The sequence below is a fragment of the Aethalodelphis obliquidens genome, unplaced genomic scaffold (assembly GCF_003676395.1).
Source record: "Aethalodelphis obliquidens isolate GAN/ISIS:26980383/991018 unplaced genomic scaffold, ASM367639v1 scaffold42, whole genome shotgun sequence".
Lineage (NCBI taxonomy): Eukaryota > Metazoa > Chordata > Mammalia > Artiodactyla > Delphinidae > Aethalodelphis > Aethalodelphis obliquidens.
Window position 1 is genome coordinate 13,531,380 of NW_020837986.1, and position 14,401 is coordinate 13,545,780.

The 14,401-nt window shown below is 51.7% G+C and overlaps 1 protein-coding gene across 7 annotated transcripts in view; it reads right to left on the bottom strand.

The window, feature by feature from the left end:
- HM13 (histocompatibility minor 13) overlaps positions 1-14,401 on the bottom strand; it is a 40,881-nt gene that overhangs the window by 8,691 nt on the left and 17,789 nt on the right. For 4 of the 7 annotated variants that reach the window (XR_003427175.1, XM_027078652.1, XM_027078653.1 and 1 more), the window contains exons 4-9: positions 12,569-12,657; positions 10,872-10,957; positions 10,654-10,779; positions 9,777-9,834; positions 6,578-6,661; positions 1,240-1,276 (exon numbers count right to left, since the gene is read on the bottom strand). Coding sequence is in view for 5 of the 7 variants with exons in the window: in XM_027078652.1 (XP_026934453.1) it covers positions 1,240-1,276; positions 6,578-6,661; positions 9,777-9,834; positions 10,654-10,779; positions 10,872-10,957; positions 12,569-12,657 (480 nt within the window). In the remaining 2 variants the exon portion in view is untranslated. Of the gene's footprint in view, positions 1-1,239; positions 1,277-6,577; positions 6,662-9,776; positions 9,835-10,653; positions 10,780-10,871; positions 11,051-12,568; positions 12,658-14,401 lie in introns of all 7 variants that reach the window. The other 3 variants (XR_003427174.1, XM_027078649.1, XM_027078651.1) reach the window with 1 other exon arrangement.

Below are 14,401 nucleotides of genomic sequence, written 5' to 3' on the forward strand. Positions count from 1 at the left end.
TTGCCTGTGTCCAGCAACATCGAATGAATGAGTACTTCTGATGCCCTTCCCTCCTTACCCTGGCGGCTTCTGAGCCTGGAGCTGCAAGTACACTGAGACCTGTCCTGTTGTGCAGCCTGGAGGGTAACGGATTCCCTTTGGGAATGTCACGCAGATTCTGGAACCATCTCGGAAGGACTTGCTTATCCTGCAAGTCCAGGCCAGGAATGAGCTCCTTCCTCCAAGGGTGCTGCCAGCTGAATCTGTATCTCTAGCAAATGGCCGGGAGACTCTCGTGGGTTGCTCTTTGTATTACCTCTGAACATCTAGGGGCAGAGCAGCTGGCACAGCTGTGCTTCTACTTACAGACTGGCCAGGTCCCTTCCAAAGGCTCCACAGTGGCACTACCCAAATAACCCAGATCTATGTCAGTGAGCAAAAGTTAAAGTTTCACATGCAACTTGGATTTCCACGCACTGGCACTGAGCTTCTCACGACCACTTGCAACACTATTACTGTTTTGGCAACTACTGGGCACAAGGAGATTAAGAAAAGTTCATAAACCACCTCAAAATTAAGCGCACACACAGCAAGCCCTCCACTGGGAAGACTGAGCACCACCTACTGGTGGCGGGCCCAGACGACCAGGTGCATTAACTCGGTGTGACCTTCTCTGAGTTTTAAGGGGTGGCTCAACTTGGCCCCCTTCCCTTGCCCTTGTGCTCACTTTCTACAACGGACTGAAAATGTCTGAGTAAGGAGAGGGTGTGGAACAGCTAGAGCAGCTGGAGCACGGTGACCTGACCCCGGCTGATAAAAAGCGATAATGATGATGACGGTGCCTGCAGCTGGACTTCCCTGGGAGCCGCTGAGGTCAGCCTGTGCTCAGCACTCCCTCCACATCTTCTCGGTCAGCCCCAGGCAGGAGCTCCTGTTTACTACTAACTTAAGGATGAGAAACCTTCCCTCAGGAAGGTCAGTTCACTTGCCAAGAACACACGGTAAGAAAGCTCTATGGGTACCACCAGGACCCTCTGGGTTTAAATCTCACTCTGTGATTCATATCTCCCCCACCCTCTCCAGGTTCTTTGAACACTTAGAACCTCAAGATGCAAAACGCAGATAAAATCGGAATTACCCTGGCTGCTGTGGGGGTGGAAGTTGTGGTCCCGAGTTCTCTGTGGTCCCCAGAGAACCTCCCTGCCCAGGGGAGGCCCCTCACTTGTGGAACCTGAGCATTAGGGTGCCTAAGCGGCTTACCTGATGTCAAAACGCAGCAGCAAGGCGATGAAGATTCCTGTGGGGAGAAAGCCACGTTAGACAGTGGTAGAGGAGGAGCAGGGTAGTCAGCTAATATGCAACTGGGTCCCCACTTGTTCTCAGCCACGGAGCAATCAACAGGGGCCAAGAGTGTGGCTGACGCTGCGAACTGCCAGCAGAAATCCCGTTCCTCTACCTTCAGGCCACCTGGAACAATGAGACGGGCCCAGGATTTTGCTTTGGTCTGGGACCATGCTGACCTGGCACCTCAGAGCACCACAGTGTGGCACACTGGGCCCACCCTCCCAAACATTTATAGGGTGCCTGAGCACTAGGCACCATACGCAGTACAGGGGGAAGCAAAACCACTGCTCTCAAGAGCCCAGCCGAGGGGGCAGGGCATGCTGACCGAACATTAACAAAAATCAGTGTAAATAAGCGGAAAAGAAGAAGTAAAGCTGTCACTGTTTGCAGATGACATGAGACTATACATAGAGAATTCTAAAGGTGCTACCAGAAAACTACTAATCAATGAATTTGCTAAAGTAGCAGGATATAAAATTAATTCACAGAAATCTCTTGCATTCCTATACACTAATGATGAAAAATCTGCAAGAAAAATTAAGGAAACACTCCCATTTACCATTGCAACAAAAAGAATAAAATACCTAGGAATAAACCTATCTAAGGAGACAAAAGACTTGTATGCAGAAAACTATAAGACACTGAGGAAAGAAATTAAAGATGATACAAACAGATGGAGAGATATACAATGTTCTTGGATTGGAAGAATCAACATTGTGAAAATGACTATACTACCCAAAGCAATCTACAGAGTCAGTGCAATCCCTATCAAACTACCAATGGCATTTTTCACAGAACTAGAACAAAAAATTTCACAATTTGTATGGAAAACACAGAAGACCCCAAACAGCCAAAGCAACCTTGAGAAAGAAAAATGGAGCTGGAGGAATCAGGCTCCTGGACTTCAAACTATACTACAAAGCTACAGTAATCAAGACAGTATGGTACTGGCACAAAAACAGAAATATAGATCAATGGAACAGGATAGAAAGCCCAGAGATAAACCCATGCACATATGGTCACCTGACCTTTGATAAAGGAGGCAAGAATATACAATGGAGAAAAGACAGCCTCTTCAGTAATTGGTGCTGGGAAAACTGGACAGCTACATGTAAAAGAATGAAATCAGAACACTCCCTAACACCATACACAAAAATAAACTCAAAATGGATTAAAGACCTAAACGTAAGACCAGACACTACAAAACTCTTAGAGGAAAACACAGGCAGAACACTCTATGACGTAAATCACAGCAAGATCCTTTTTGACCCACCTCCTAGAAAATGGAAATAAAAGCAAAACTAAACAAATGGGACCTAATGAAACTTAAAAGCTTTTGCACAGCAAAGGAAAACATAAACAAGATGAAAAGACAACCCTCAGAATGGCAGAAAATATTTGCAAACCAAGCAACTGACAAAGGATTCTCTAAAATTTACAAGTAGCTCATGCAGCTCAATATCAAAAAAAACAAACAACCCAATCCAAAAATGGCCAGAAGACCTAAATAGACATTTCTCCAAAGAAGATATACAGATTGCCAACAAACACATGAAAGGATGCTCAACATCACTAATCACCAGAGAAATGCAAATCAAAACTACAATGAGGCATCACCTCACACCAGTCGGAATGGCCATCATCAAAAAATCTACAAACAATAAATGCTGGAGAGGGTGTGGAGAAAAGGGAACCCTCTTGCACTGTCGGTGGGAATGTAAATTGATACAGCCACTATGGAGAACAGTATGGAGGTTCCTTAAAAAACTAAAAACAGGGCTTCCCTGGTGGTGCAGTGGTTGGGAGTCTGCCTGCCGATGCAGGGGACACAGGTTCATGCCCTGGTCTGGGAAGATCCCACATGCCGCGGAGCGGCTGCGCCCGTGAGCCATGGCTGCTGAGCCTGCGCGTCGGGAGCCTGTTGCTCCGCAACGGGAGAGGCCACAACAGTGAGAGGCCCGCATACTGCAAAAAACAAAAACAAAAACAAAAAACCCCCCAAAACCAAAAAAACTAAAAACAGAACTACCATATGACCCAACAATCCCACAACTGAGCATATACCCTAAGAAAACCGTAATTCAAAAAGAGTCATGTACCACAATGTTCACTGCAGCTCTATTTACAATAGCCAGGACATGGAAGCAACCTAAGCGTCCATCGACAGATGAATGGATAAAGATGTGGCACATATATACGATGGAATATTACTCAGCCATAAAAAGAAACGAAATTGAGTTATTTATAGTGAGGTGGATGGACCCAGAGTCTGTCATACAGAGTGAAGTAAGTCAGAAAGAGAAAAACAAATACCATATGCTAACACATATATACATGGAATCTAAAAAAAAAAAAAGGCTCTGAAGAATGCAGGGGCAGGACAGGACGTAGATGTAGACGTAGAGAATGGACTTGAGGACATGGGGAGGGGGACGGGTAAGCTGGGACGAAGTGAGAGAGTGTCATGGACATATATACACTACCAAATGTAAAATAGCTAGCTAGTGGGAAGCAGCCGCATAACACAGGGAGATCAGCTCAGTGCTTTGTGACCACCTAGAGGTGTGGGATAGGGAGGGTGGGAGGGAGATGAAAAAGGGAGGAGATATGGGGACATATGTATATGTATAGCAGATTCACTTTGTTATACAACAGAAACTTACACACCATTGTAAAGCAATTATACTCCAATAAAGATGTTAAAAAATAAAATCAATGTAAGACTGCCTGTGAAAGGGTGCTTCCTGTGTCATGGGAAGGTCTATCAGGGGATGAGACCCAGGCTGGGGGGAGGTGGGGAGGAAGGAGGGCTTCTCTGAGGAAGTGACACTTGCCAGGGAGAGGGAACAGCGTGTGCAAAGAGGAAAGAGGGCTCAGGAGGTGTGGCAGGGCTCAAGGAGCCAGTAAGGCTGCAGCCCAGAGCAGGAGATGCTGGGGATGGACCAGCCATGCAATGCAGGGCTCCATGGGTACGAGGAGTGGAAGTCAGGGGACACACCGGAAAAATTCTAAGTGGGAGAATAACCTAAAAAGATTCTGAGAAAGACCTCCATGGCAGTTGCTTGGCTGGAGGGAGAAAGAGCAGGAGCAAGCAGCCCACCGGAGGCTCTGCAGGAGCTGAGGCAAGGACGGTGAACACTGTCCACCCACTGCACTATCTGCACTTCAGAACCGAGCCCAGTCACGCTGGAAACCCGAGTCCCTGAGACACAGCCAGCCAGTCCGGCCTCTGCATGTTGCACACGCGTCCATCTCTGTGTCTGTCTCCCTGACTTATCTTGGGGCTCAGACAGAGCAGGGCTGAGCCTCATTCAGTTGACAGCAGGTTCTCAGTAGCCAAAACATTCTGTGCTCATCAGAAGCACTGACTGGCAACATGTGATTAATTTCAAAGAGGAAAATGAGTTAGTCCCCACTGAGGACTGTGAGTAGGGAGCTGGTGGGTGGTGAGAACAGACAAATGCTGCCGTTCTGGAAAAAAACCTGGGAACCCAGTGGCCCCTGGCAGCTGAATTCTACAACTGTTCTTCAGCTAATCCACGGCCCGGCCCGAGCTCCCAAGAGCTTTTACTCATAATCATGCGTCTGATCCTCAAAGCAACACCCCACAACCCATTCTTCCTTCCAGATCATCCCCGAGGCTCTGTGAGGGTGCAATAACTCACACTGATTGTGACTGCTGAAAAGACTCAGAGACACAGGAATATGCGGACATGCAGAGATGTCCCATGCAGGCCTCAAGCCCAGAACCACCCAACAAGGACAATGGGGAAGCCTGCGGGTGCCTGTGACAGACCCTCCCCTGCAGGGCGAGACGAATGCTTTATGGGACTCAGTTTCTTCAGTCCCTCCTCCCAGCACCACAAGCTATGGGAACACCTGGCTTCAAGACCATGGCCCCACGGCCTTAGGCAAGTCTCTTTGAACCTCAGTTTCCTCATCAGTAACATGGAAATACCCTCTACCTCATCGGGCTGCTAGAAGTAGCAAAGATAACATATTAAAAAACACCCAGCACAGTGCTTGGCCAACAACAGGTGCTTGACAAATGATAGTTCTGGGACTATCTTATTGTTATTACTGTCATAAAAGCAGTTCTGATAATATAACATTTTTTGCAGTCAGATAGATCTGGGCTGGGTCTTGGCCCTTTTGCTTCCTAGTGTGTGAATTTACCTTAAGTCCCTTCATTTCTGAGCCTCAGTTTCCTCACTGGCACAAGAGAGAAAGCCTTTGCTTCACCATCATACGTATCACAAAAGGAAGGTATCACAACACAGTGCCTGTACCATCCCAGCTTACTAGCAGAATTGCTATTATGTCCTACACTGGAAAATAAAGTGGCTTTTACTTTGTTCCAAACGTTCTTCTTTTAAGCAAGCACCAGGGGTGCTTCTAACCCTCTGACTCTGAGCCTCTGGGACTAGGGGAGTAAGAATGCTCTTTGGATGTTCCGTGCCCGTCACCAGGCCTGGATCTCGCAGACACAGAATCCAAGCCTCAGCCATTTCAGCTGCCCACAGAGAGGGAGCTCAGCTTTGCCCCCAGGTAGCTCGGGCTGCAGGCCGCCAGGGATGTATGTCCAGGCTCAGACCTCCACACAGGGCACCTGTCCCTGTGTCCACAGGTACGCTGACTACCACCCACACACGGATAATGGGCTCAAAGGCCAGCTCGTGCAGTCGAGCAGGTGCGTGCCACCCGTCCCTCTGCTAACACTGCAGACAAAGGAGCCCACAGCCATGGTGCCCCGTGTCCACACACAGTGCACGTTCTCCTGGAAGCCCTCCCAGCACTGGGGAGACGAGGACCTGTGGCAGTTCTAGCACATTTGTGTCACCTGAAAACATTGGGAAGGGGTGTGTACACATGCAAGTGTGTGAGGGGATCAGATTCCTTTAACACTGCCACAGAATGTGCTTGTTTAGAGTGTATTGCAGTCTGCCATATACATTTATTTCTGTAGTTCCTGAGTAATGTCTGCTCACCCAGTCAGAAGCTCCATGAGGGGCAGTCTTGCTCACCCTGTCCCTCCAGTGAGCAGCCCATGGCCTGGCCCAGGACCGGCACTCCACAATGTGTGCTGAGGTAGACCCCTTCACCAGACCCCTGGGCAGGGGGCGGGGGTATCTCCCAGCCTAATCCTTTCTCCTTCCCTCTCCTGGTGGGTAAGGCTGTGTTTCACAGGACTCCTCCTTCTCCAGGGAAGCCCCCTCCACCCTTTGCACTGTGGCCCCCACCTCAGCGTGGTCACCTGGAATGACGATGTCTCCGAGTCCCAGCATGGCAAAATTGTCCGCTTCCAGGCCCTTCTCCAGCAGATCCTGGGGAAACACCACTGCAGGGGGAGGCAGGGATGCGAGGAGGTGGTGAGAGCCCAGCTCACTCTGACTCCTAGCCCTCCACCTCTGGTGTATGGAACTCACACACTTGCATTTCTGGGTGGGGGGATGGGAATGGGGAGCTGAGAGGATGTCGAAGGGCTGAAGGGCAATGTCTCCATCTGGACTCACAGCTGGTTAGAGCAGGGAAGAATCTAGGATCATCTAGGCTAAAGGTTTAATGCCTTTATTCAGCTGTAACTCACATGTCATACAATTTCAATGCCCTTGTATAGCCAGAACTCTGGTTAAATGGGAATGACCCTAAAGCCTAGTATATAAAAGATGAAACAGCCCACACGGTGCTGGCATCTAATAGGCTATGCATCTCACTGCAGCTGGGGTGTGGACAGACCCTTGTTCTGAAGCAGGGAGAGCTTGGGCTACAGGCTGTTTCTGTATCTGCTGAGGGTGAAGAGGTCACATACCTATAAATTCCTTGCTAGAGCTCCTTACTCAGAAATCCTACTGGCCAGCTTGTTTGGATAAATACAGATTGAGAGAAATGCCTCCCTGTATGTCCAGTTATGGCAAGGGGCAGCTGTAGCTGGATTTCATCCATAGGGGCCTGGAGCAGAGAGCAGTTATGTATGGGCTTCAGGGTCAGACTGTGTGGGTCTGAATCCTGGCTCTGTTGTGTGACTGCACAGTTTACTTAACTGCTCTGGGTCTTGGTTGTCTCACCTATAAAATGGGTATAACAGCTGAACTGACCCCACAGGACTGTGGTGAGGATTAGGTGATTTGCACACATTGTTAACGTCACGCCTTCTTTACTAACCCAGTCCTGCTTTTGTGTGTGGCCGCCCTCCCAGGGGATGAATCAAGTGTGGCATAAGGCTAAGACAATCAGGACAACCTGGTCCCCAAATTCCTGACTTCCCTGGCAGCTAGGAGTGGTCACGTGACCCAGCTCTGGCCACTGGTACGTAAGCAGAGGTAAGCTGGGGGTTCTGGGCAAGCCTGTGCTTCCCTAATGAATTGCAGAGGCCCTTCCTTGCTTGCTTCTTCCTGCCCTGAATGCACAATCAAGTGATTTACAGCTCTCCTCATCTGATCCTCCCAAACCTGGTACCATTCAATTCTGAGTGGCAGATGTGGAAACCAGGGCCCAGGGAGGTGAAGCCTCTTCCCTCAGGCCACGCAGCCAGCGAATGTCACATCTGGGATTCAAGTCCAGGCCTCCTGACTTCAGCATCTGTCCACTTAACCACTCTGTTAGACTGCCTCTGAGCTCTACTCCTAGCAGTGGAGGGCAACGGACTTTCTCCCCAAGCCAGAAAACCAAATTTCAAGCACCAGAAACCAGAGGTGACTGTCATTTCCCTGCTCAGAGTCTTCCAAGGGCTCATCCACTGCCTGCTGGGCAGTGTCCAGGCTCCTTGACATGCCATCCTTGGCTTCCCCATATCCGGCCTCTTTTCTGCTGCTCCCCTAAACTCAGCCACATTCCCTCCCCGATTCTCTGCTCCCTCCTGCATTTTCCTAATTGTAGCCCTTGGCTGAAGCTGTACTCTCTCTTTCAAATGCCCCTACTGCCCCTGCATGCTTGGTAAACACATATTCATCCTTCGTGACCCAGGAGAGCTTTCCTGACACCTTGGCTGGCTTCATCCATCGCAGCACGTAGGGCGCAGCTGCTCTTCTTGCTGGCTTGCCCAGCATCTGTTCTCTTGCTCTGAAGAACTGCCCTCACCGTACACCCTTGGTTCTGGGAGGCTGCTGATTCAAATACTCTGCCCTCAGGCACTGGAGAGGGCAGTGACCCTGGCCTTTCCACCACTCCCGGCTGGAATGCCGAGCTCACGGGCCAGGCCAGCCTCCATGGGTTCATCCGAGCCAAAGCTGGGAGAAACTTGTTTTCCTCTAGGGTCGCTGAGCTGCGACTGCAGCAGCTAGGAACGAGTGGCCACCAACCTCTCTCCAGCTCACAGAGAGGACCTGTGTACATCAGGGGAGAGTCAGACCGTGAGGAGGACAGTCATTTCTTCACTCTTGGGGCTGACTCCACCCCATCGGCCCGCTGCCCAAGCAGCACTCCTTGTGGAGCTGTGATGTCTTCCTGACAGGATCCCCCTGCTTCCTTCCATCATGTCTGACTGATTCCGTTCCTCCTCTTTGGGTCTTGTGATGCCAGGAGGTGATTCCTGATTAGTCTAAGGCTTAAACTCCAAGCTCATCATGCTTTTCCCATCCCCCTTGATGATGAATGACAGAATTGGGCCTGTGACCCAATTCTGGCCAGTGAAATACGAGAGAGGCTACAGGGGAGATTGGGGGAAAAACACCCCTCTCTGATGAAAGAGAGACATAAAGTTCCCCCTTTCTGCCCCTGAACATGTTGAGAATGGTGGGGTGGAGGGCTGAGGTGACCCTGGCTCTTGGCAACGCCAAGAGGGTCAGAAACCCAACTCTAGATGCTCTGCCACTGGGCTTGCTGCAGTGTGAAATAACAACATTTCCACTTTTTTTTTTTTTTTTTTTTGCCACGCAGCACGGCATGCAGGATCTTAGTTCCCTGACCAGGGATTGAACCCGCTCCCCCTGCAGTGGAAGGGCGGGGTCTTAACCACTGGACCGCCAAGGAAGTCTCCACGTTCTTTACAGATGCTTGTAGGTGGGCTTTCTAATATTTATAACAATGGATACACTGAAGAACAGAATCAGGGCAGTGTGAGAGGCGTGGGGCAGACAGCACCTGAGATTTATGTGCCAAAGGGATCCAGGGGGAGGGCTCCAGGTCTTGGCGTGGGGGATATCCTCCTCTGGAGGCCCCTGCCTGCCCTGCACAGGCTGCGTCAGACACCCCTCTCTGTGCTCACCCCCATTCCACAGAGCGTCCCACAGAGCCATGCACTGTGACCAGACGGCCGGAGGCCAGGGCCTGGGAGGAGGATGGCTGTGCAGGAACACAGTGGATGAATCAAAGGGGAGAAGGAAACCAGGCTGGAGACACAGGGGAGCTTGGAGAAGGAAGAGCTAAGGGAGGGTATGGACCAAAACGGGGACCACGAGGGGATGGGCCACCAGGGTGGGGGCAGATGGGCTCCCCATGGTGGGGTGGTCACTTACATTTTATTGGTGCCTCAAAGGACTTGGCCACTGTCACCATCACATTGGTACCAAATACCTAGGAGGAGGAGAGAGGAGTCTGGAGGGAGGTGAGGGCTGGGTGGGAAGGAATGGCTGTGCTTGGGCTTCTCAATGTGCTGCTGCCTGGGACGGGCGGGAAAGGGGCAGGGAGCCAGGAAGGGCTCCAGAGCAGATGTGAAGTTGAGATGAGGTGGCCACCGACACTGGCCATGTGGACACTTCACGGGGTTCCTTGTTCTAGGTAGCAACGAGGGGCAATTCCAAGGAGTTGGTAAAGGGCCTCTGATGCCCCCGGCCAGGCATCCTATGTTAGTTCAGGGGTCTGCCCCTCCCAAGAGAGAAAGTCCTCCAGCACCACGTACTTAAGGGGAAAAGAGGCTGCCTGAGGCCACGGAAAGGGTGCCTGAGTCAGGCTGCCCTCGATCCCTCAGCGGGGCCCCTCAGTGAGTGTGGCAGGTCTCTTAGCCCAGGGCTGGCACGCAGCCTACGTCCTCACAGTCGGTACCTTGCTCACCAGCGTCCACTCATCTGCTTTAACTTGCCTCAACGTCTGAGCCTCAGCTCACTTGCCGGAGAGACACAGGATAAGCAATATCCCTGCTGGGGCCACCATGAGGAAGAGAGGGCGGCTGGAAGGCCCTGGGCATAGGGTGGGCTCTCAGCAAGTGAGGACTCTGCTCTCTCATCCATTCCACAGCTGAGGGCACTGGGCCCAGAAAGGACGTGCTCTGGGGTCTTACTTCCAGGTCAGGGCAGCTTCCCTCTATCAGACGACCGCTGCTTGGGCCAGAGACAGGGGAGGAGGCGGCGAGGGGGCCCGGTAGCCAGACATCCTTTGCGTCCCTGCCCAACTCACCCAGAAGACATCGTAGATGAAGAGCCCGCCCAGCAGGATGCAGCCAGTGCTGACGTTGTTCAGGTGCAGGAGCTCCACCCCATTAAGGGAGAAGGCCAGGCCGAAGAGGTTGTTGGCAATCCAGTGCTGGGGAAAGATGTGAGTGAGTCCAGCTCTCCTGCCCCCAACCTGCCCCTCAGGCGCTTCCCCCAACACTGCCCTGGGCCCTGGCTACGTACCTTCCTCAGCAGGTACCAGACACCAACGATGCTGCTCAGGCCCAGGCACACCAGGTCCTTGGTGTCAAACTCATAGTTGATGATCTCTGGGCAGAGAGGCCGGGTAAGTCCACTCCCCGGGGCGGGGCTGCCCCTCCCACCTGTCAGCCCCTGGACGGAGGAGGGCATGGCTGTGGGCTCTGTCAGAGATCCACAGGTCGGGGGTGCTCACTGGAGCCCCCCCACCCAGCCCCTCCAACTTCCTAGAGGAGGGAATGGAGGCCCAGAGAGCACACAGGCCTGACACAGGGTCAGTGGGAGATGGCTCATGGTGCTGGAAGCACGGGCTCTGCGCTTGTAGCTGGGCGGCCTCGGGGGAGGCAGTTCCCTCTCTGAGCTTCAGTTTCCCCATCTGTAAAAAGGGGATCACAGCACCTCCCTGATAGGACTGCCGTGGGGAGCAAGTGAGACGGCCCTTACACAGCGCTCAGCATGGAGCCTGCACACAGTGGGTGCTCAATCAATGCTGCCTGCACCGAGCCCAAGGCTTTTGCAAGGTCCCAGTTCATTCAGGAATCTTTCCACTGTGCCACCAAAGGAATCAAGAAGCTTGCTGGCAGCGCTGTGTCAACAGCACAGGAGGAGGAAGGTAAGAGAGGGAGGCCTGGAGAAGCAGCAGGCAGGAGGACCCCAGGGTGCTCTGGTGGGGAGCCTGTGGCAGACGTCCTGATGTTAGACCTCTTCTCCACCACCTCCAAGTGTCCTACTGAGGAAGCTCAGAGAGGCGGTGGAGCTTGCCCAGGGTCACAGAGCACAGCATTTCCTTTCAGATTCCAGAATGTAGCAGACTGCCGGTTGGCCCCAGTTGTTGTTCACTCCTTTGTGCTAACAATACCCTGATGATTTTCCCCTGGACACAAGGCCAACTAGCTCTCGGCCACATTTTCTAGCTTCCCTTTAGCTAAATGGGCCCGTGATACAGTTGTCTCTCCTTCCTCCGGGAGGGCCCGTGGAGCAATGGTGCACTCTTCTGGATCCGCGGGCCCCCGAGTGCGGCAGAGCACAAGACAGGTGAAAAAACTCAACAGTCACTGACTGGGTACAGATGCCTAGAAATGCACAAAGGAATCCTGCTCTCCAGGGACGAGGCAGAACATGCTAGGCACATTCACAAGTGCGACATTCGCAAGCTCAGACTTTGACACGAGAGAAATACCCTCCATCTGGCCGAGCCGTTGATAATCCTGTCACAGCAGTAGAACCCACAACCTAACTAACCCACGTGACCCAGGCTTTCCCCAATTCCCTGCAGTTTTCATTTTTTCGAAAGCCACGGAACTCCCCTTTCAAATCGTAGGTGGGGAATAATCACATTAAAAACTGACATGATCAGAACAGCCACGAGAGCCAACTGTTTACTGTTCACTGTGAGCCGGGCAGTGTGCTGAATGCCTTCTACTCATCACTTACTCACAGTCCTAACAACATGCCTATAAGGGAGGTACTAGATTATGATGTTCACTTTACAGATGAAAAAACCCCAACCAAACCACTCAAGGCTCAGAGAGGTACCGGTGTGCACCCAGCGGCAGAGCTGGGATGTGATCCCAGAGCCCACCTTTCCCATCACTCGCTGTACCGGGGAGTCCCAGTATTGGAGAGACAAAGGCGGGGGTGGGGGAAGACACCCAAAGCAGGGGAAAGTGGGCAGCACTCACCTTCCTTGTTCTCCCCAGAGCCCTGGGTGAAGAGCAGCTGGTACTGTCGATTTGGGAAGTTGGCTGGAAAAAACTTATTCATGAAGGGGCTGGAAGGAAAGACAAAGCAGGTTGGCAAACAGAGCCCCCATGGGCAACAGTCACTGACGCCCTCCCCAGGCATCTGTTTACAAGCTGTTATCTCCCAACAGCCTCACAGCTGCCCTGAGAGGTAGGTGTTATTGTGCCCATTGTACAGATGTGGAAACAGGCCCTCAGAGGGCAAGTGACTGCCCAGGTCACATAGGAAGTCAATATCTGAGCTGAGACCTGAACGTAGGTCTCTGGACTCCTAGAGCTTCCATACTGCCTCCGAGTTATCACCCAAGAAACACAAAGCAGAGGCAGACTTTCACATAAAACAGTTTTTAGGAGAGCAATGGATTCCAAAGTCCAGTTTATGTACCATCTGTATCAGAGCCCCTTGTCAAGAATGCATATTCTGGCTCAAGCCTGAGTAGGGCAAGTCCTCATTCTTGAAGGAGACCCACTGAGTCTAGGCAGATGGCAGAGCTGAAATGAGGTGCCAACCAGTAGCCTGGGGTGAGATCTGACTCCTTAGAGGGTGAGCATGCCTGGGCCCCATACTGCTTAGGATGCTAGAAGGCTAGCAGCCGAGAGGGGCTCATTAACCTCAGATGGTCCTAGATAAGCCACTTTCTCCTTGCCGGCTCCCCCGCAGCCAGAGGCAGCTGACCTGGCCTGCTCCAGAGTAAAGCAGAGGATGCGCCAACCATGGCCAGGCCCACAGAGGGAAAGGAGATCTGCAGCCCTCTCTCCTGGGCTGGAGGTAGAGAGGTAGATGGGTGAGGAGGCATGAATTTTTTTTTTAAAATAAATTCATTTATTTATTTATTTTTGGCTGTGTTGGTCTTTGTTGCTGCGCGTGGGCTTTTTCTTTAGTTGAGACAAGTGGGGGCTACTCTTCATTGCGGTGCGTGGGCTTCTCATTGCGGTGGCTTCTCTTGTTGCGGAGCATGGGCTCTAGGCGTGCAGGCTTCAGTAGTTGTGGCACACAGGCTCAGTAGTTGTGGCTCGTGGGCTCTGGAGCGCAGGCTCAGTAGTTGTGGTGCACGGGCTTAGCTGCTCTGCGGCATGTGGGATCTTTCAGGACCAGGGCTCAAACCCGTGTCCCCTGCATTGGCAGGTGGACTCTTAACCACTGCGCCACCAGGGAAGTCCCATGAATTCTGCTTTTGACTCTAGGAATGGAAAGATAAACCCCTTGTCCCAATTCCTCAGAAGCCTCTTGTTTATTCCCAAAGCCATTCAGATGTGTTCAATGTGGCAACTCAAAGCTGCAGCATTCCTTTGCATTTTGAGGCTATTAGAGACTTTCCATTAAAATGTCCATCCAGGGCTTCCCTGGTGGCGCAGTGGTTGAGTCTGCCTGCCGATGCAGGGGACATGGGTTTGTGCCCTGGTCCGGGAAGATCCCACATGCCGCGGAGCGGCTAGGCCTGTGAGCCATGGCCGCTGAGCCTGCGCGTCCAGAGCCTGTGCTCCACGACGGGAGAGGCCACAACAGGGAGAGGCCCCCAAACTGCAAAAAAAAAAAAAAAAAAAAAAAAAAAAGTCCATCCAATCACTCTTTCAAAGGTAGCCTGTTGAACTATTTTAAAGTTTTTGAAACCCCATAAAAATCCAGCACACTCCTCTCTCTCTCTAGCAGTTAGCAGACCCAGAGGCAGCCGGAGTTGACTATAAAGTACACTATTCTGGTGATTTGTTTTAACTATTTCCTTTAATTTTCAGTTTCCCAGAACACTTAGCTATGTTGACATGAGGCAATTC